This window comes from Buteo buteo, chromosome 7 (assembly GCF_964188355.1).
Source record: "Buteo buteo chromosome 7, bButBut1.hap1.1, whole genome shotgun sequence".
Classification (NCBI taxonomy): domain Eukaryota; kingdom Metazoa; phylum Chordata; class Aves; order Accipitriformes; family Accipitridae; genus Buteo; species Buteo buteo.
Window position 1 is genome coordinate 20,470,072 of NC_134177.1, and position 23,065 is coordinate 20,493,136.

Here is a 23,065-nt window from a genome sequence, read left to right on the forward strand (position 1 = left end):
CCACCTACTGCGAGCTCCGTTTATAGGCGTGAGAGCACAATTTATGATGTGCCGAATTGTCCACAGCCTTCATAACCATTGTATTTTTGCTCCTACATCTTAAATCCCTCACAGCTGAACTTCAATTTTTCTCTGCCATTTCTGATCAGGCATAATCTAAGAATATATCAGCATGGAAGTAATTCAGCTGAGGAGCCTCTGACACCAGGTAAGTGATGCTGGTCTTTAACACTGTTATTTTCAATGACATTAACAATATTAATTCCAGCACTGACAGGCTCCCTCTGTAGTCCTGAAACTTTATTTTCATTTAGCTGTGGTGAGAAAATGAGGCCTTGAACAGTCCTTCAGTGTTGTGAAGAATTCAATACAACGTAACTCCACTATGTGCATGTCCTTCTATGATCATCTAAGCATAGCATGGACAGCTGGTTCAAAGGTCGCAGATGTTTTTTTTACTGTTGGGTGCTATAAAGTACACAATATTTTCTCTTCAGAATGGAAAAATACAGGTTGTATTAGACCTGTTCTGCACTTCTACTGCATAATGCCTGTCATCGCATTTAAAATGTAGATCAAATTCTGCTAACCTTAGACAGGGAAGTTGCTGGCTGTGCTGAAGTCAAGACAGATGGTCACTTCAGGGAATGTTTCTTTTATGGCAAGTGCTCATTTGAGTAGGAGTATTTGTAGCTGGATGAGTCACCTCTTTCTCAATTGCTGCATGAGATACCAAAAAATGATTTTCACATAGGGATATTCAAAGACGTAGCAGAGGCTGAAAAATACGTCTTCAAAGCATCTTGCAGTGGTTTCCTTCTCCAGTGGGAGTATTATATGGCATGTGTAGATTGATTAAAAAAAAAATCCTCCAATATTTTGTTTCTGCTGAAAACTGTAATGAAATGTCTTTTTTCTTTTTTTTTTTTTTTTACAAAATCATGTGGTACTTGATATACAAAATCAGTCCCACAACAGCAAAATGCACTAAATCATAATAAAATCACTCTGTTTAATGTAAAACGTAAGAAACTTAGAGTAAAGTGCAAAAATTAGAGCGAATGTTTCTAATCTGTGGCTCTTCAGTAGCAGGTTTGACTCTTCCACGGTTTAGAGGACAAGGACCATCATCTGCGTGCTGGTTGCCATGGAGACTCCCATCGCTTTTGGAATCACAAGTTTTGCCTGAAAGGAAACACTCCTTCAGCGTGAGTTTTTAATGACCATAGAGGTTTCTATTTGTCAGCACACCATATACTAGATTAACTACCACGTCTAAGCAAGTGGGAGAGAAGGGAGTGAAATGTTTTCTAGTAATCAGTGACAACATATTTAGTCTGTACAAAATCCACAAAACACATAAATACAATTACAAGACTCACTGCATTAGATTAGACTGTTATGGCATCAAATCTGTTACCTATCTTGCAGTATCAGCTACTTCAAAGGAGAATGAACTTTGGTCGTATAACATGGGCACAGATGCAATACATCCTTCTGACTCCTGCAGGAGACTAGCTTGAGGACTGCCAGGCTGCATAGCCAGTGAGGTCTCTCTTTCTCAGGCTTGAGCCTATAAGGCCTTCCCCATAACTACAAATAATGACAGCTTTTCTAGGAAAAGATGTGTACATTAACAGTTGGGTCTGTTCATGTGAAGAGCTGTCTAACATTTATCCATTCTGTTTGCACTGCCAGAAGGACTCTGGGGTTTGACAGCTACGTCAGCTTCTTTCTCCCTAGTGTACAATTAACACCTGGGATTGCTCTGAAGGTGAGTTTGTTTGGCCCTAAACACTGTGCAGAATGGTTAGTTTCATCAACATGGATATGTTGGTGTGACTTTCTGGCTTGAATAAAACAACGGTTACTCAGAAGAAGAATATAATGAAGCTGCAAGATTAAGCCTCAGTTACTTCCTAGTTCTGCTGTCTTTTCTAGATGGTAACTAAATACCTGTTAAATCTGCAATTTTTGCTTGATTTCTTCTTTTGGGGCTGTTTTGTGCATCTGCAGGGCCATCAATATACTTCATTGCAATGGCTGGGGTCTGGTCCTTCTCTGGCTGAGTCTGAGTAACTGAAAGAAGAAAAGAAAAGGATACTTAATTGAGTTGTATTAATGTTCATTTGTTCAAGGAGGGAAAGATACGTTGAGTTGATTCTACCTGGCTGATGACAACTTGGTATTGTTTCAGTCCTGCCTTCTTGAAAGGACTGACCAGATTCATGGCCAGAATCTAAGTCTTTCATTGGCCTTCCCATAATCTCATTCTCAGTTGCAGTTTTATTTCTAATGAGGAAGTATGTGTGCATTTTCCCTTTGCCTTTTACTTCTATTTCTCCTCTTTCAGTCATTTCAAAATTCTTGTATTTTAGGCATCTAAAATATCAGAAGCAAAATGACACATGAAAATTCAAGATGAGCAAAAATGACACTGATGTTTTAGAAGAGCTATTGTAATCTAAGCAAATCACAACAGTCTGGGGAAAACAGTATTGATCTGTGAACAACTGAGCGTTTGTTTCAACTGTTTATTCAAGCCTGCTGTGCTTTTATAGCTTTACATGTACAGCCTGACCAAAAATCAATGGATCACATAGTCAAATAATTCAGTATGGTGGAAGGTTCTTATTGATCAGTAAATAGAAATTAAGAACTGAGGCAGCCAATATCAGTTAGACAGAAATATCTCCAGTCATGTCATCAGAGAAGGCAATCAGGTTCATCAAGCATGATTTACTCCTGGGAAATCCACACTGGCTATTCCCAATTGCCACCTTCATGTGCCCAAAAATGGCTTCAAAGAGGACGTGATTTTCACTGGGACTGACATGAGGCTGACCAGCCTATAGTTCCCCAACTTGTCCTCCTTGCCATTTTTAAATATAGGTGTAACATCTGGCTTGCTTCAGTTGCTACGGTGCTGATCTTCATGCCCTTCCAAAGATGACAGTCAGCAGCACTGTAATGCCATCACCCAGCTCTCTCATGACCTTTGGAGGCATCCCATCTGCTCCCATACACTTCTATAGATTGAGATTTCTCAAAAGACCCCTAATCTGATCGCCTTCCAATACTGGTACTTCACCTACTCCTTGAAACCTGACTCTGGGTGCAGGGACCTTGAAGACCTAGTCAGTGAAGACTGAGGCAAGTCCACGTTACCATTTATAATTTTCTGCCAACATAGCGGAAGCTTCTTTTACTGCCTTTGAACTTTCCTTGCCCATTTCAATGCTAGCTGAGCTCTGGCTTTCCTAATATCATTCCTATGGGCCCAGATAATGTTTTTATACTCCTCCTTTGTAGCTTGTCTTCACTTCCACCTCTTGCGTACACATTCTATGCATACATAAAATTCTTGAAAATGTAGTATTTAATTTTTAGTGACATGAGTTTTAGGAAAGTAAATTCCTCACTACATGAATAGGATAGTGGTTTGTGCAGTTAATCCTTAGTAAGTACAAATAAACTTTCATCGCAAACTGTTGTGCTCAATCAGAGAGATTTTAAAGCTTTTGTTAGGCAGGATGTCAAATTAAAGTTCTGACCGTCTTTCTAGCATTTACATCACTCTATTGGTACTTCCAAATAAGCTATCACAATTAGTTTTTTCCCATATTTTGCTCTCTAGGATTGAGACTCTCAAACCTCTGTCTCCATATACAAGTGCATTTGAAATAATCAGAACAAATAAAACTCTTTGCAAGCAGCAATTTTTCTTTATAAAAGTAAGCTGCATAAATCAGTGACTAAAGACAGCACCATCTACATTGAAAGCTGCAGCTGTCAAGACAGTGTTTTTTAGCACAGCTTTTAACAAGCAAAGCTTCCATCATAGTTACTCACTGATAGGTACTGGAGCTTAGATGAATTTTACTCGGGACACCATGACTTTCCATCCGGGAAGCTATATTCACCGTGTCTCCAAACAAGCAATAACGAGGCATCTTTTCTCCAACAACTCCAGCCAAGACAGGACCTGTATGGATCCCAACTCTAATCTTTACAAAGACATAAAACACCCCCCAGAAATGTCACTTGTTATTTAACATCTTTCTTAATGCTGTCCAGCCACCTAAAAATTCATCCTAACACAACACTGAACACCAGTAAAATATCAAATATCCACAGGGAAAGGCTCTTTGTGAAAAATGTACCCATGCAGGCCTTGCCCAAAGTCACAGAGGAGTCAGAAGCTCTTTGATGTCCTACTGCAATATATTAAACAGAAGCCCAACCCAAGAAGCAGACAGACACACATGCATCTGTGTTAACAACTTACTTGGATAGGATTTCCAGAAACTGGGTTCTGTACTCCTGTAGCTGCTATTATCATCCCCAAGGCAAAGTTAGCAACTCGCTCAGCATGAGTGGGTACAGGCACAGGGACCCCACCTACTACCATATAGGCATCTCCAATTGTCTCCACCTTTAATTGAGAGGGACAAGCATATGAGCATGCCATATGTATCTTGCTCAGGTTAGTGCTTTGCTGTCTGGGGCCTTTCTTACCTGCACCAACACCCCCTTTCTTCTAAGAGACGTTTCCAATCACTAAAAAGCTCTAGCACCTGTGAGTTTCCTTGAGATGGGGATCCTTTCCTTGACTCCACACTAAAAATGTCAATGCATTCTGTCCCTGCTTACTTGACCCATTTTAGATACCAGCGTGAGAGACCCTAAGGAGTAAGGGATGCTATGAAAGTGTCAGATTTTTGCCTTCCTCTTACCCAGGGCAGACCTAGATGCAAAGAGCTATGCCCAGGCACAGACTCCTGAGCCAGGAGGTTATCCAATAGCTGAATGCTATTAATTAGCTCTAATTCACAATTGGTGTTAAAAGCGTATTTCTTTTTTAAAAGACTTTTTTAGTGTCACAGTAAAGCAAGGAAGTCTGTTCACTGGTGATTATCATTATTAGGGGATTCACATGAAATTAAGAAACCCCCAATCTCCAGGATGTCCGAGAATGCAAAGTGTGAACGAAGCAGTTCAGGAGCATCCTTCCTTAAACCCAGCTGTTTTCCCACAACATGCTGCAGCCTACAAGACAAATGCTGAAGCGTTCATCCTCCTTCAGGCATCCAGTCTCCTTGAAGTGCATGATAAGGCACCTGAGAAATACTCTGGGGTTTGTCCCTGTACCAGAGATTTTGCCGGGAATAGAATAGGCCTGTCTGAAACAGAGAATTCTCAAATGTTTAAAATTCACTGTAAAAGACTGTTCCATGGTAAAGAAATTTTCTAAACTGCTCTTATAGACTTCACTGTTACATTTACCATCAGTAAATAAGAGATCAGTTTAAATTAGATTAATTGGATTTCTTAAAAATGAACACCAATAGGAGAACACGAACATAATTTCATCTTTGGGCTTGTTCATTAACATAATGATTTAAAACTGTTCAGTACATTAGTCTCAAAAAATGTGTTCCTGTACGTGCCTTCTATCAGATAGCCAACCCCACAGTAATGCCAGTAATTTTCTATAACAAATTAAAAATAACTGTAAAAAGCTACTAATGCAAATAGATACCCTAATAATTTTTTGGCCATGGTAGGAGACTTAATTTAACCATATTTATTCATAACTTCAGATGTTTATAAGCTTGGGCCAAGTTTCTTTGATCAATTTCAACATTTATTTCTCAATTCCCTGAAATAGTAATCTCATCCTCCCTCTCTGTACCCTAGTAACCTCCTTCAATATTAATAGGAGTTATATACAGGCATCAAAAGGACATTATTATAGTGATAGATAATTTACTCATGATGCATGATTTAGATAGAATATTATGCTAATTTATCCTAAAATCTGTGGGCCATATCCTGGATGCTTCAATTATTGAAATCAGTTTCCTTGCCAAGGCAGAAATGCTTCTGATTTCCCAGTACAATTTACTGCGGGATGAATTGCATGCCTTGCCTGAGCAAGGAATGAATGAGATTTGGATTTCACCCTTTATTATTTCTGCCTTCCTAAATATTTAATGTGCTGGGGACAGACAGAAACTTAGGACTTGCTCTTCAGCTCGTCCAATCTGGGTAGCTCTAGACATGTTAATAACACTATTATTATATGTCAGCCAGGGCTCTGATCCTTCCAGCATGGTTTGGAGACAACACATACATTACAGTCTAGATCTAATCAATGCTCTTTGGGGTCAGCAGGAGATCTATACCATTGCCCAAGATCTCCATGAAGCAAAACAAAGTCTAGGTATTATCTGGGTATTGTTTACAGTGTTATTTCCCACCAAATGAGACATTTAATGACATAGTGACCTATTTATAACAGGTTGGAATAAAAGAACTAGGAAAATTATTCAAATTGGTCCATAAACTAGGATATCCTGTCATGTTGGGTAGGCATTTGAGAGAGAAGAGAGAGCGAGCTGTACAGAAGAACAGCCATTCTGGTGTTAGCATTGTGGAAAGAGACTCTAGCCCATGACAGACGTTACATTCCTGTCTGAAAATTTTAAACAAGTTTAATCACGCCTCTGCCTGTTCTTCAGTTTCTCTGTGTAGCCACTACAAATATACGATATTTTATGGTTTAAGTGCATTTAAAAACAAAAAGACCAAAACAACAACAACAAAATCTTTTTCCAGACTATTTCTACAGTCTTTATCGATCAGTACATACCTTGTACACATCATGCACCGTGGTCAGTCTGTCAAATTGCAGGTACATTGAATTTAACATGAGAACTATCTGAATAGGCTCACATTGGGCACAAATGTTGGTAAAGGTCACAACATCGCTGAACAATATAGTGCACTCCTTGAACTCTCCTGTGAGCAGAAAGGCCAGTAGTAAGTACTTGTAATGGCTAGACAACCACGACATTTGTCTGAGACCAGTTTGCAAAGATTACTTTCTCATCATTCTTTTAGGACATATGACCTATTAGCTGTAATACTTATATATGGGTGCTGATATGAAAGAGAGATGTGAATATAAAAGTATATCAAATATAAGAATCATCGCACATCTCAAACAATCCAGACATCTGGATACATCCCTTTGTCCATCCATACTCAGGATATATTTAGCTCTTTACTCCTACCTTCACATATGTGCTTACTAAATGAAGTTTAAGCATATGCTTACTTGCTGTCCTTAATAACAATGGGAATCATGATGATTCTAGGTTTATAGATAACATAGAGTAACTAAGAAAATTTTCTATGAAAGACCAATTTCTTTATGCCTTTCATTTTTAAGCCCTCATTTCCTTGTATATCCACATTAAAAACAAAATCCTTTTATTTCTGAGGCCTCATTTCCTTGTATACCTAAGTGAAAAACAAAACCTCAGTTTACTGTTGAAACACTGAATTTTGTTCCCTGAATAGGCAGCTGCTACCACCTTTCACCTCCTAAGGAACAATTTTGGCAAACAGCTTCCAAAGCTCTGTTTGAAAGAACGGTCTGATCTTTATTAGAGATTAAGGGTCTGTGGCCCTTCTCCTACCCATGAATGTGACCAAGTAGAGAATGTACTCCACGGTCGTGGCAATGGGGCTGTGCCAGCACCCCAGTCTCTCTATCACCACCACCCAGTGCATAAATCGTGCAACATGAATGCATCCTGTTCATTCACCTGCCTCAACTTGCTTCCCCTCTTTCAGCTGGTTGGCCACATGCTGAGGAAGCATGGCGTAGAGCAGAGCTTCAGTCTTCTTCTTCTCTTCCTCCAGGTGCTTCGACAATATCCGCAGTTCTTCCTTCTTCCTCTCCAGCTGGTTAGAGAGCTCCATCTCTGCCAGTCGCTGCTGATTGAGAAGAATCAAATCCCTGGTCACGTCGTGAGGTGCAATGTCTGCGATATGCATCTGTCGCTCCTCCAGTTCATGCAAAGTGCGAAGCAAAGGTGAGCAGAGATAGAGCATGCACTGCAGGGACTCCATCCAGATCATCTGCCCTGTTTGAAACAAGTGTCAGTAAGAATTTTCAGCAGCTTGGACTTTCACATGATGCTCAGTATTACTGACGTTAATTTTACGGGCTGAGTTCTAAGGACAGTGGCTTTTGGTAGGGTCTCAGTCACCACAGGAATTACTGTTTCCTGGAATTACAGGTGGACTTGTTTGGAGGAGGTATGCTAGACAAATAAAAAAAACATCAGGACCCAGAAAGCAGTCACTCCTTGCAACTGCTAGGCAGAGCCCAACCATGCTTTAGGTCCCTTCTCTTCACAAGGAACCCCAGTGCTTGCAATATCTCTCCTCTCCTCTGCTACTAGTTCTTGAGCTGTTCCTGAAGCCAGTCAGCATCATGCACAGGGGAATGGAGACTCACAGTGACTAAGTGAAACATTTAAAGTTTAATTTCACAGTAGGTAATATGTGGCTGCAATAAAGTCAATGGAGCCTTCCTTCCTGGAAGCTGGAACTTTCACTCACTACGATCATCTAAATACGCAGGTACAAAAACACCTGAAAGGTAGAAGGGATTTTTGGTGGGGGACTGAGTTTTTGTTTTCTTTGTTGAGATTTGGTTATGGGTTGTTTTATTATTATTATTATTATTATTATCATCATCATCATTATCATTATCATCATCATTATCATTATTAATTTGCTTCATAAGTAACCTTGATTTATGAACAGCAATCTAGGAATTACTATTTCTTTCTCTCTCTCTCTCTCCCCCCATCCCCAGGGCATCTGGATGAACAGCTTGAAAACTAACAGGATTGGAAGAGCAGAGATACCACGTGAATTAACTGTGACAGCATAAGAGGAAGTAAAATTGTACCCGTGACTAGTTAAAGTTCCTTGTTTTGGTAACATCTCTTTTTTCAAGCTCTCCCTAAACTCTTAATTTTTTTCTGAATCTCAGGAATACCAGATTTGACACTCATTATGTAAAGGTGAAAAGAGAGAAGGGAAAATTAGGTCATACTATACAGTTCAGAGAAGCAAATTGAGGTCACAGAACACTTAAACCAAATGTCATTATAGTTAATTACACGAAGCAGAGAATCATTCCATACATGTTCCTCTCAGTAAAAATAAAGCAAATAAAATATCTTTTTTTCTAAAATAATTTTAACTGGTAAACTCTTATGTAACATTGGGGAGGGGGGTGTGGTGAAGACAGAAATCAGAATCTGAAAATGCAACTACAATAAATGAAAGCACAGCTAACTAAACTATTTTTATCCACATTTGAAACCCAGCCAGTAGCAAATAGCTCCCCTCAAAGGCATAAATTAAGAATGAATCATGTATTCACATTTTAGGAACCAAAAATGCATGGAGGCACAGGGGAAACCATTTCTCTCCTCCAGCTGTAGCAACATTATCAGGACTTTGTCTCTAAGCTCTTCCCTCATCCCTTGCCCCTTCCCGCCCCTCACCTGGCAGATGGGAACCGGGCGCTGGCAGGAGTGATGCTCGCGGTGTATTATTGCGGGACTGCTCACCCGCGTTTCATTATTGTCTGTATATGCCAAAGATGCAATCCAAGACCTGTGAACGGGCATCGCCTGTGCTGGGTGGCTGGGTTTAAAACGTTGTTACATGTACAGAGTAGTAATTTCTTTGGCAAAGAAAATTCTTAGCAGTGCAAAGCGATTCCGTGTCGGGTGCGTGGGCTGATGTGGAGAGCTATGGGGAGGCGAGACCCGGACAGTTACTTTTACACAGCTCAGTGCATCTCCATGCTGAGCCCAGTGGCTCCGCAAGCAGAAGCTGGCTCCGAGGGCTGGCATTGTGTCCTTTCCCCAGGTCCCCAGTGAAGCAGAAGGCCATAGCCGAGGGCTGAGGAGATTCACAGGGCAACCAGCATTGAATCCCAACCAAAACCAAGTGACAATACAACCACGTTGCAGGCATCGCCCCAGAGTGATGCCTTACATTATGTATTTGGTTCTAACCTCTGCAAAGAAAAACACACGGGATGGCATTATGCAGGCAACTCTCATACCTTTTCTGGGAAATGGGCATGACTGGACACCTCTCTGAGGTGCCTGTACACAAATGTGCACAGCATGGGGAAAAACCAGGAGGAACTAGAGGTCTGTGTGCAGTTTCAGGGCTACCATGTCATTGAGATCATAGAGGCTTGCTCGGGTAGTTCACACACCTGGACTACTGCAAAGGATGAATGCAGACTCTTCAGAAAGGACAAGCAGGCAAGGAGGGGGAGCTGCCTTTTATGTGAGAGAGCAAGGGAAACGTGTGGAGCTCTGCCTAGGGCTGGATGATGAGCCAGCTGAGAGCTTCTAGATAAGGATTCGAGCGTAGACCAATGTGGGTGACGTTGTGACGGGTGTCTGCCACAGATGCCCTGCGCAGAAAGAAAAAGTAGATGAGACCTTCTTAACACAAGTGGAGGAAGCCTCATGTTGGACTTTAGCTACTTTGATATTTGCTGGACAGACGACGCAGCAGGGCACAAGCAATTCAGGAGGTTTCTGGCGTGCACTGAGGCACTGACACAGGTGAGCTTCCTGACACAAGTGACTGAGGAGCTGATGAGGGGCGGTGTCCGGCTAGACCTGATGCTTACAAACAGCGAAGAACTATGGATGTGAAAGCTAGGCACAGCCTTGGCTGCAAAGACTCTGTGATGGTGGAGTGCAGGAACCTAAGAGGAACAAGGCAAAAAAAAGCAAGATTGCAACCCTGGACTTCGGGAGACTGGACTTTGTCCCATTCAGGGATCTGCTTGGAAGAATCCCATGGGATACAGTCTTGGAAAGAAGAAGGGTCCAGAAGAGCTAGATGATTTCCAAGGCTGTCCTCTTCCAAGGAGGTCTATGCCGATGTGCAGTAAGTCAAGCAAGTGCAGCAGTCACCTGCATGGATGAACAAGGAGCTCTTGACTAAACTCAAACATAAAAAAGAAAGAATATGAGATGTGAAAGCAGTGTCAGGTCACCCCAGAGGAAGAGACAGGGCTGAAAAAGCCAAAACCCTCCTGGAGTTGCAACTGTTAAGGAACAAGAAGGGCTTCTACAGGTATACGAGCAGCAAAAGGAAGAGTAGTGAAAACGTGCGCCTGCTGCTGACTAGGGCAAGGGATCTGCTGAGAAAGGATATGGAAAAGTCCAAGGTACTCTGTGCCTTGCTTGCTTCAGTCATTGCTTGTGAGAATCACCCTTCAGGAATCACAGGGCCCTGAGACCAGCGGGAAAGTCTGGAGCGATGAAGACCTACCATCGGCACAGGAGGTTCAGGTGAGTAAACATTTAAACAAATTTGAAACACAGAAGTCCACGAGACCTGATGTGATGGATCCAGGAGTGCTGAGGGAGCTGGCCAGCGTCGTTGCAAGGCCACTCTCAGTTAGTTTTGAAGGTCATGGTGACTGGGGAAGGTTTCTGAGGGCTGGAAGAAAGTAAATGTCACTCCTATTTTCAAGAAGTAAAGGGTGTAGGACCTGGGAAGGCTTGGAGCATCTCTCATGTAAGGAGAAACTAAGAGAGCTGGGGTTGTTCAGCCTAGAGAAGACAAGCCTCAGGGGGGAGCTTATCAATACGTATAAATACCTGATAGGAGGGAGTAAAAAATACTTTTCTCCATAGTATCCAATGAAAGGACAAGAGACAATGCACACTAACTGAAATGCAGGGATTCCATTTAAACATAAGAAAAAACTGTAAGGGTGGTTAAAAACTGCAATGGGTCACCCAGGGAGATTGTAGAGTCTCCATTCTTCAACACACTCAAAACCCAGCTAGACACGGTCCTGATTAACCTGCTCTAGTTGACCCTGCTTTGAGTGGGGATGGACTAGACAATCTCCAGAGGTCCCTTCCAAACTCAACTGGAGTTGAGTCATTCTGTGACTCTGTGAATAACTGAGACTAGGGGTGGTTCAGAAAACAATCTAATCCTACCTTGGCCTTGCCCCTGTAACTCAGGAAACCTGCAAAGATGTGGGGTTTGCAGCATTAGAAAAACACTGTCTTTCTAAGCCTTTCAAATGGGAGCGCAGTTGTTATTTCTGACTGAAAACCTTCAAAATCTGGTGAAGTAATAGCAGAATTTGTCTACAAGCATCTTAAAGTACTGTTTCTCTAAACAGAACCATCTAATCCTCTCCTCACTGCACAAAGACAAGGCTATTTATAGGATTTATGTGAAGCTAGAAGTCCACAGAAAGGCATTAGTTCAACTCCAGCATAATTCCTGATTTACTATGAACACTTAAGCTATTGAAAACAGTTAAGTACCTCTCAGCTCTAGCATTGGCCGGTGTTTCCATGACTCTGGCATCATCTCTCTTCTAGTCTGGAAAACAAATTGGCTGTTGATGAATTTCTGAATGCTAGAGATGGTGAAGGGTACTTCTGGGTGAACGATACTGAAATAGTGATCCAAGCAGATGCCCATGGTCTGGAGGCCAGGTACAATCTTCTGAATGCTCACCCCAGCTTGCTTCACTCTGAGCTTAAAAAGAAAATATGGACAACGGTTATAATTCATATCCTGTTTGGGTTCAAGCCAAGCTATAGCTGATCACTGTTTATATGTGTACACGCACTTAGCCTTGCTATACTACATGGCTTATTTCTGAGCAAAGTTTCTATCTTAGTGTATTACTGCAAAACTCTGACTGAGTGTCCTTCATAGCGAGACAAAGCCCCCAGAAAGGGATGTTATTATCCAAATACTCTTCCCTATCAATTGTTCCAAACAAAACAAAACAATCTGCTATTATCCTTGCTTGCATTTGTGTAGGCCTAACAAATAGCCTTACAGGCAGCTGCAAGAGAAAATTAGAGATACCAGAGTGTGTTCTGCATTCCAAAAAGAAAATAACTGTGGCATAAAATGTCTTGGCAAATATTGATTTTCTAATGGATGCTGTGGGTTACCTCATCTTAACCATTGCTGTGTAAAGGCTTAGTTGTTCTCTTTTAGCCTGCTGACCATGCATGAGCTCCTAACTCCTGCAGAAATGTCCACCCTGCCTTTGCTGCTTGTCATCAGAGTTACTGAAGCTCTGACCTAGCTACCAATAATGGGTGCATGACTTGCCCTTTTTCCACAACAGTAATTTTCTCAAATTATGCAGACTGGATGTCTTGAAAGGTTTAAAACTCTGAACTTCGGCTAATGTGGACAGTGGCATGAAGTAGACTATGTGCTCTGGAATCTCTACCAGTGTGATGCCAAAACATGTTCCCCGAGTGGCTGTATTCAGCTTTCTTCTGCTGTCCTATTCTCAGCTTCTCCTTTTTTGCTCCTGTCTTAAGCTAATATTCCTTCCACAGAATTGGGAGCAAGAGGAACTGTAGCTTGGTGGGAAGCCAGGCTAGTTGGAAACCAGCCACAGGGCAGTGCCTGCCAAGGGAAGGGCAATTCCATTGCTGCAGAGTATGCGTGCACAGGAGAGGAGGCTCAATCCTCCCCCGGAAGAGAAAGAGATTTTGGGGTCCAGTTTCTACTACGTGGGGTTGCATGCTGCCCAATTTAGTAGGTAGCTGGGTTTTCCCAGCAGAAGCATGGAGTAGACTCGGGAAGCATGCAGGGCCCCAGTTGCCAGCAAAGCCTTACAAAAGCCTTTGGATAGATTAGTAACTGGGAGGAGAGGGCAACTAGCTGTAAGTACAAAGCCAGTTTAAAGGATGGATCGTGTGTCTGGCACATCCAAGGACAGGAAGGTGGCCAGCAACCTCAGAAAATTCTGTTTCGTGTTTGGTAACGGATAGACTGCTGCAATAAACCTTGTTGGCATATCAGCAGCTGTTTCAGACATGGTAACCTCAATAAATTCAAAGGAGATTCCTATCTGAAATGATCCAGATCCAGTTGTTACGAGTGACTTTTATTGCATGTCTCTGCACAGAGCACTTCTGCAAATCCTACAAAGGAGTGTGCACTGTATACAGAGCACACGCAGCAGTGACCTGTAGGACAGTCAGAACAGAAGAAAATTACTATATGGTTTATGCAGGCTAAAGGCCCTTACCACATGCTTGTCCTACCTCTTTGTCAAAAACCATATGAAAAGGAAGTCCATTGCAAAATGTTTTTGTGTCAATCCAGAGGCTCTTGGGGTAAACAGGATCAAATCCTCTCAGGAGCTTACCTGTGGCAAGATAAATGTGTAGTTTTTAATGGGGTTGCACCTCATAAAACCAGTCAGCATTACTTTTTAGCACTCAGTGAGACAGGACCCTATATCATAATGAATGAAGACAAAGTAAACAGTGTGTTGGTCCAGAAGTATGCATACATCTGTGCGAAATGCTCTGCAGTTTAATACACAGCTGATTAGCAACTAATCTGAGTTGGCTGAGAGTTTAAAACTTAACCACAAAAAAACCATAGAGCATTAGATGCATGAAATTATGTGGAAACAATAAGAGTAGATAAACAACTGTAGATGTTGCTGCTCTATGAATTCGCAGATGCCATAGCAATATAACACAGCTATATTCCACAAAAATATACACAAAAGTTGATTAAATATACTTTGCTAGCTACTAAGGGACACTTATGGAGAAAAAAACCAGTATGATCTAGGTTTCAGACTCCTATACAAAGCACTCTAGTCTGTAACACAAAGACAAAATTACTGTTTGGTTTCTATTTTACTTACCCTGATTGTTTTTCAAAATGGTCACAAATCTACAGAGGAGTTTGTTCTTGCTAGTGAATAGATATATTTGTAAAATTACAAAATGGGTAAAATAGTCAAAAGAGCTCATCTGACTGAAGCACCCAAAGCCTTTGATCGTCACAATACAAACTTGGATTCTCCAGTAACCCACAATAATCAAAATTATGATTATTTCAAGCAATCCCTTTCCCCTAGAAGGTGGCTATGACAGTTACGCTAGTAAATTCTGCTTGATAACAAATGCTCAAGTCACTTATGAGACTGGTGACAAAGATTACAAATTCAGGACCCAACTTTTAGACCTCTTACTGCTTCAGGGGAAGTCAGTGTGGGTTTTTCATTTTTCAAAGTCTGGCTTTTGGTAACTCTAGCATTAATTGTTAAAGGACTTTATTCTTTTTAAGTAATAATGCTACTCTAAAATTTTATTTTGAGTATGTATTAATTTCTTACTCAGTATATCTGCTCTTGTAATGTATGTGGCATCGCACCAGATGATATCAGGTTCAATTTTTCACTCCTCCCAGAATCCAGACAGCTTGGTGATACTGAGCTGGATTCTCATTCCTCTTGGGGAATCAAAAGATCCTAAATGAAAAAATCCTTCCATTTTATAAACATATAATATATAAAGGTATAAACAGAGATTACTAGATTAGCAGTAGATTTTTGGTAGCAGAGGGTGTGATTTCGCTTTCAGAATTTACTGCAGTCAATAACTTTGGAAAGGAGTAGCAGCTACAAAGTTAAAAAACACTCTTTTAAATTAATCACCATAGACCAAGCGACATGAGAAGGAAGTATCAAATGTACCACAAAATGAAATTTTATAGAGCAATACTTTTCAGAAGAAAACCCTGCTTAAGAGACAAAAGTGACAGGTCATATTCCATTTAAGTATCTGACATTACTAAGCATGCTTATTATCTGCAATTTTTCTTTGATTAGCAACGTCTAACTGAAAGCAACTTAACCAGAAACATTTTGAAAAAACACAGAGGAAGTATGAATGGTAACTTCAAAATAGATGAGTGGGTGGAGATAGGGAGGCTTACTGACGTTCTTGCTGAAGAGACTCAGAAATTATGACAAGCTCCCTCTGAATGATAGCTTACCTTTTCCTAACGTGATTATTCCTCTTATTGTTTTCCAGTGGCTTTTCTTGGCAGGACAAACAGAGCTTCCTCTGTCTCTAATTGTATTCTTGTTTTTTTCAAGGTCCTGTTGAAATAAATCCAAAGGGAAAATCAAGGGTGTTTTTATTTTAATCATATTTCAATAATATAGTGATAATGAACATTAAAATACCTCTTTATTCAGTTGGTTCTCAATTTGTTTTTCAGAGTCAGCCAGATTTTGAGGTGAGGAAGAAAATTCATTTCTTTCCTTGTATGCAAACACAGGGGTTTGAGTGACAAGAAAAACAATATGTTCTTTTTTCCCAGTTCTTTCTTCTTCTTCTGTTTGATTGACTATTTCCATTGAAATCTCAATGTTAAAAAAATCCAGGGCTGCCGCACTGATGATTCCTGAAGAGGAAACAAAAGACAAACTATTGCCAAGAACAAACCCTTTCCATTTTCCCTTTTAGAGAGCCAACAGTGGAATTTCACTGTTTCAGAAATCACTTTTCTAAAGGACTCTGGAAGAAGAAAGCAACCTATGTCATTCCTACTACCATTGCCATGGTAAGAATATGGGCAAAGGAGACAACCTTTAAAGTTACTGTTTCTTTTGTCTTGTCTGATGACAAATGCATATTTTCTCTAGAAGCAGCTCATCAGGATATCCATCTGAAGAATGTGTCCAAACAGTCATACATAGCAATAATATGAATTCCCATTAACCCAAAAAGTGCAGGGCATCTAAAGAGATTCTGCTATAACAATCTATTTCAGTCATAGCAGAATATTTTCTTTTGAAAGGAAGGAAATATCTTTCATGAAGATGCACAATCAGTCCTCTCATTTCTGCTTAGCTGTTGGGCAAAATACTGGACAATGACATGAAAATCTCTGTCTGACATTCCAAATAGTTCTGTGCTTCAATAGGAACATGAAATGAGTTTTGACAAAGGGGGAAATTTTGATAAACTTCTAAATTCAGCAGCATCTATGAAAGAAAGGAATATGACCATCTCTTACAGACTTACAGCTGTTTAACCTTTGCACAAGGACAACTGTGGAGATTCCTATAAATGCCAGTAAAAGATTCAGTTTTGAGCAGGGTTCAATAGTAGTTTTACAGATTGCATGTACTACAGGAGTATTTATTACAGGATGGATGGATGTCTTCAAATCAACTATAATTTCTACTTCACTGTAATTTAAGGAGCTTGAGTCACTGAGAACTAATCAACAGTTAGACACAATACACACCATGAACTTTAATTTCTCCTCCAGGAAGGGAATTCTATAGGAGTTCTATAGCAGGAATGGACACTTATGGCCTGGGTTGTCTTATCGTAAATCTTGATGGAAGCTACTGGGAGCTAGGAGCCATCAGGCAGTAGAGATATACCGAGGTCAGATGTCTGGTGACTAAACTCTACTGGGCTTCAATTCCATGGCCAGTCCTCATCTGAAAAAAGATTCTGAAACCTGGGCAAAGTATAACTGCAAATATATGATTACTCTGTATATGTATTGCATTACCAGCTGATCTGTACTCTGCATTCCACCTGATTACCTGGCACAATATGGCACAGACCTCTTCTGTCTGAATAGTAATGTAAATGCATTGACCCGTCTTCATTCTTTTCTACTCTAAAAGATGGTGCATTCATCTCCTGAGGAAAAACAAACAAACCCAAAACTTCAGTATCTTTTTCTGATAAAGAATACTGGTGAATTCCACTTGTACAAAAGCATCCCATGTCTTAATAAAATAAGCATTAATATCAATAAGCTGAAAAACAGAAGATTAAATATGCTCACCTGTGAAGGAAAATCTACTATGCATTAGAGCCAATGTACTAAATAATATCTAAGGTTGAGGACTACTCAGAAAAAAATATTTTAAAAAGCTGTCCTAACATTTTGGAGTAATCAGTTTCAGAACACAGGAGAGCCTGTCATGGCATCTTTTTCCATTATTCATTCACACCTATGAGATACTGTTCCTTGTGTTGCAAACTCTGGCAGAGCCCACCCATACCTGCTCAGTAATTACTATTCAAACTTGCCTGGTAAGAAAGGGACAGGTAGCTGTGCAATGCATCCAGGTTCTCTATGAACTCATAGAGATTTCCACCCAGTGTCCTCAGCATGTGGTCATAGCCTGAGCGTTTACAGAATTCAAAGAAATACTCTCCAAACTCTCTCAGAACTGTATCAGCAGGAACACCTGGCAAAATAAAGATACCTTAATGAATAAGAAGGGCTTGGAAGTTCTTGAAATGCTGTCAGGTGGAATAAGAGTGAATGCAGAAAATTTGCAACATAGGGAGGGCATTCCAAAGAGCGCAGGAGACTAAAACCTGGGCTGCAGGTGACCCAGGTTGTTTCATTTTTGAGGCATGGTGATGCATACCCAATATTTTGCAGGCTTTGTCGACAAGCTGCATTGTGATCTCATCTTTGTAAACCTCGAAAGTCAAGAATGAATCCTGGACACCGGCCTGCAGTCTGCAACAGAGAAGACAATATTCTTGTCTCAGCGGTGCTGTAAATATAACATGCTTGGGTGACCCAACTGGCATGAATTAAGCACTGTTTGCTGTTAACCAACTCCTTAACCTCCTTCAAGCGTTACGTTGGAACACACTACTTCCCCTAATGGTTTAAGAGTGTTGCTTTAACATGGCTGAACGGTGGTGTCCACCTCTCTGTTTGTGCTGGTTCATGTTACAGTATTATGGCACTCTTTCAAGGATTATGGCATCATACTGTGGGGTGCTAGAGCAAGTGGAATCTTTGTTTGTCTTCTGGTCTACTGGCTTGTTGTTCAATGCAATATCAGGCTCTTGGGTCTCCACAGACTTGACCAAAAACTTGCTCATGTTTTATATTGGCTTCAATGGCTATTATATGTATATACCTCAGTATCATTTATGTATCTTTATAACTTGGAAAATACCACATATCTCGTAAAGTAAAGACAAAACCAGAGAAGATGATACATTTAGCTGCTTTTCTGAAAGTACTGGAATTAAACTGACTTCATATCAAGGATGACATCTTTTCAGTGTAATTACTTCTCGATATTGTCCCAGTGAGCCAGCGACTCTATTGCACAATCATCTATAAGACTAAATGTCATCCTTAATTATCTATATAACAAACTAATTGGGACAAACTAGTATCAGACTATGAAGTGTTACGAGGTAAGAAACTCTTGCATTTGTCCTGCTAGTTACTTGTAACAATTACTTGAGATACGTAGATCAGCTGCCATTTACCAGTGAGAAATTAGAATCCTCTGCTGCTAAATGCCCGACCGTTTTCTTTCAACACACTACGTGTATTGGGAACACATTACCTTAATTTTTCCCATGTTTCTTCACCGTACTTTTCAACCACCAAAGACTTCAGGCACGTATTGATGAATCCATACTGCAAAAGCAAATAGATGAACGTGGAAAAGACGTACTGATTTTCAAAGTGCCGCCCAAACATGCACCCTTTTTGTATTTAAGATTCCACCGCTAATTTTATATTGCAGAAGAGAAAGTAATAAGGCTCGACAGCCATTGCCGTTCCACAAACAGCACAGCCTTTATCTCGGCATTTCACAAGCGTTCAGCAAACCAGAGCAAACACGTTCGATCCTGTTTTGCAGATAAGGACCCGGAGAGCCGGGGTCAGGGATGCGCTGTGCCACGCGTGCAGCCTGGAGCGCGTCCCCCGCGGCGGCCGCAACAGCAGCCACGCACGGCTGCGGCGTCAGGAGGCAAGTTTGGCTCTGCCGTGCCTGCTATTTTTTGCCTTAGGACGGGCAAACCGGACGCCGGGGATGGGGGAAAGGGATGCTAAGGGAGCAGCCGTAAGGAGCGCCGTCACGGCAGCGCCAGGATCACATCCACGCAGGGTGGAGTGGTCCGAGTCCCCCGAAGCGATGCGGGTTAGCGTCCCGCCCCCGGCGCGGCAGGCAGGAGGCTCTCGGCCGCCTGGGCTCTCGGGCGGGGGTGCCCGTTCGTCCCCGACGGGCGCTGCCCGTCCCGACTCGCCCCCCGCCGCCTCCCCCGCGGGCAGCCGGCCACCGCCGGCGGCTGGACGAGGGCCCGGGTTGCCCCCCCCGCCCCTGCGGGTCCCGGCGGCCCGGCCGGGGGGGAGCCCCCCGAGCCCGCCCGCCCCGCTCGCTCACCCACCATCCTGCCGCCGCCGCCCCTCCGCCGCCGGCCGCGGGCTCGGGCAGCCGCCCCCAGCGCCGCCGCCGCCGCCGCCGCCGCCGGCCGCGGGCTCGGGCAGCCGCCCCCAGCGCCGCCGCCGCCGCCGCCGGCTCCCGCCGCGCCCGCCCCGCTGCCTGCCCGGGGGGCGGCGGCACGGCCAGGCCCGGCCCCGCTGCTCTCGCCCGCGGCTGCCAGCGCGGTGACAGCCGGCGGCCGCCGCAAGGGTCGCGCCGCCGGAGCGGCGGGGGCGGCCGTGGGCCTGGCCAGAAGCCGGCGATGAAGCCGCTTGCCCAGGACTGCCCATCGTGCAGGCTGGGGCTGCGGCCGGCGGGGCAGCGGGAGGGGCGGGGGTTAGCGGGGATACGGCGATCGGGTTCAGATGCAGTCAGTTCGTGGGCTTTAGTGCCTGGCAGAGCTACCTCATTTCCTAGGTGTATTTTTGGAAGAATTACTCGTAGGTCGCTTTCAGGAGCGCGCCCTGAGAGGACGCGGCGGAGCGCTGTTTGGGGAAAAACAATCTCCCCCCGATGAAGATGAGTTTTCCGTCCTCTGTCAGCAGACAGGCACAGGCAGCCCCGTGGGTGGTGACAGCCCCGCTTCGCCCACCTGGTTGTCGCTGTTCGGTGCAGGGCCTGTGGGACGCTGCAGGGGACCACGGCCTGAGCCAGCGCTCTGTGCCGCTCTGGCAGCCAGGGTTTTGCTCCTGCTGCGGCGGTTCCGAGGCGTTCCGCTCCTTGCTCGGGCTCTGATCGCTCAGTCCTCTTCACGGGTGCCGTACACGGGTGTTCAGCAGGGGCGTCAAAACCTGGGCAGCGGTCCCTACGCGGGGCACGGGTGCTGCTTGCTTTTTTAACGATGACAGCCCTCCCGCCAGCCCCGCGCTGTCCCTGTCCTCCCACAGCCTCCCCCGTCCTCCCCTCACCCTTTCTATCCTGCAGACATTGGTGAGTCTCCCGTGACCTCATGATCGCTAAACCGGGTTTCTTCTCCAGAGCTGTCTTGAGCTAGGCTCAGGAGAAGAGAACTAAGGAAAGTCCGTGCACCCGCTGTATTCCCGCAGCTGCGCATAGAGGGCTAGCTTAGCAGAGAAACGTACACGCAAACCCCTCTGTATTTCCTGGACAATATCAAATATTTATTTAAACGTAGACCTTTCGGAGCTAGCATTAGCCAGCGCAACAGATGACCTATCTCTCAGTTTGCTGCCCGTGCCACGGTTGTAAGAAGCGCCCGTGCCGTGGTTGTAAGAAGCACCCATGCCCGCTGCCGAGCGAGAGGTGGTGCCGGACCCCCAGCCCCACAGCCTGCAGCCCCCCAGCCCTGCAGCCCGCTCCCCGCTCTCGCGCCGCCCTTAGCGGCGGAGCCGCTTTCTGTGCGGATGTACGGCTGTCCCCCAAAAAGGCGAAGACACCCTTATTTTAGTTACCTGAAGAACAGCGTCTCAATTGCACAGCCGGGCTCGCGGCTTTACCGCAGCCTTTAAAGTAACTAAAAATAATCAGAGTAGGAGTTCATGACTGTCCGTGCCATCAATACAAATGGAACTCACTATGAGGTTAATGATTTTTTGGTGTGCAAATTTTACCCACGTAAATCTGCTGTTGATATGAATACAAATAATTCGATGCTAGAAATGACAAATCAGGAAGATAAAGCTGAAGGAAATGGAAGAGGACTAAACACCGCATCGTCTAAGAACTGTATGGGTTTGCTTATTGCCTTCAGTTTAGAAATTAATTTTTATTATGCATAAATAAAACTAATTTTCAGATTTATAAAACCTGAGTCACTGGAGGGATTTGCAAATAAAGTGAGTACTTTAGCATCTTCTCTTCTAGTTCTTTAGTATCTTTTCTTTTCTTATTGTATGCGTGACACCTAAATAAGCAATCCAATGATTTTTAGTAACAAAGATTAGTGACTATCGAAAAGGTTTGGAGATGCAATTCAGATAAGCTATCCAAAATTCAAATTAATACCTGTATACTAAATCTATATTGCACAAGGTAATACATACTGGAATTGAGTTTATCATTATTGCTTTAGCCCTTCTTTGGTTAGTGAATTGATCCTACTATTTTTTCAGGTCTGTTTGTCATTATGAGAGAAAATTGGATAAAGAATCTCCAAGTCAGGATTGTTTGTGGGCAGGTCATTGGGCTGCTTGCCCTTCGCAGTCCATGGCCTGTGATGTGCCCTCGGCCACCTCTGTCAACTCTAGCTGGATAACAGAAGCCTTCCAAGTAAGAGAACAGAAAGCAAGAGAGAAAAATTTATAATACACTTCTGGTGTGACTCTTTAGGATTTCTTTATTCCTTTGGCACAATGTAATCAGTGCTTCCTAGAATTTTAAGATCAGCAGCTATTTTTGTGTATAATCACCAGTCTTTTAATCAAAGACAGAACACCCTACATGTTGCTGTATCTCCGCCCACTCTGTGTAAAATGAAGACAACAATACTCCCCTTCCCAATCTGTTGCTGTGCTCCAGTGACAGTGATTACGGTCTCTCTTGGCACGGCATATTCAGGTCTCTCAGTCTGTACTGGACCCCATTGCAGTGGGCTGGCATTGACACAAATTGCCATCTGCTGCAGGGGCAGTGGAGCAGGTGTATTTGGGTATGTAAAGGAGAGGTTGGAGCAGGATGTCTTTAGTTTCAGAGGGTTTCTTCCTTTCCAGAACACGTAGGGTGGATGGGGATAGGTTCAGGCAGAGCTGCTCACTGGTATTCTCCTGGTGTCTCTCCTGTGAGGCTGAGCCTCGTTGCGAGGGCACAGGATACCTTCAGTTGAAGTATGGCTGAAAAGTTCTCTGTGGGCTTCACCTGTGCACAGCCTATCCTTCCCCCCATAACCAGCTCAGTGTCCGGTGCTGAGGATGGAGTCAACTACCGATCAAGTGCATCGGTCCCTTATAAATTGCTAAAGGTGATGCGTCTGGAAGCCAAACAGCAGGCTAAGGGCTGTGCTGCTAACCCTGCAAAATTCTGCAACCTTCCCGGCAGTTTGTGAGCAAATGTGTCTTGTATTTCTTCTGCCTTTGTGGCAAAAGATCCATTAATATGGAAAGGGGGTGCTGTGGCCTTGCAAAAAAAGATACTCATCCATACCTGACAAAAACAATTATATCAAGAGCG

General features: G+C 43.2%; 1 protein-coding gene across 1 annotated transcript; it reads right to left on the reverse strand.

Moving 5' to 3' along the window:
• Positions 1–1,033: 1,033 nt before the first annotated feature.
• Positions 1,034–20,005, reverse strand: LOC142032777 (guanylate cyclase soluble subunit beta-2-like). Its single transcript, XM_075031849.1, has 16 exons — positions 19,905–20,005; positions 19,076–19,149; positions 18,128–18,222; positions 17,781–17,941; positions 17,285–17,384; positions 15,905–16,125; positions 15,712–15,817; positions 13,959–14,062; positions 12,201–12,417; positions 7,617–7,937; positions 6,656–6,804; positions 4,289–4,435; positions 3,853–4,007; positions 2,168–2,382; positions 1,957–2,079; positions 1,034–1,185 (listed from the first exon to the last, which is right to left on the reverse strand). The coding sequence occupies exons 1-16, from the start codon at positions 19,905–19,907 to the stop codon at positions 1,034–1,036; spliced, it is 2,343 nt and encodes a 780-aa protein (XP_074887950.1). The 5' UTR covers positions 19,908–20,005.
• Positions 20,006–23,065: the final 3,060 nt, after the last annotated feature.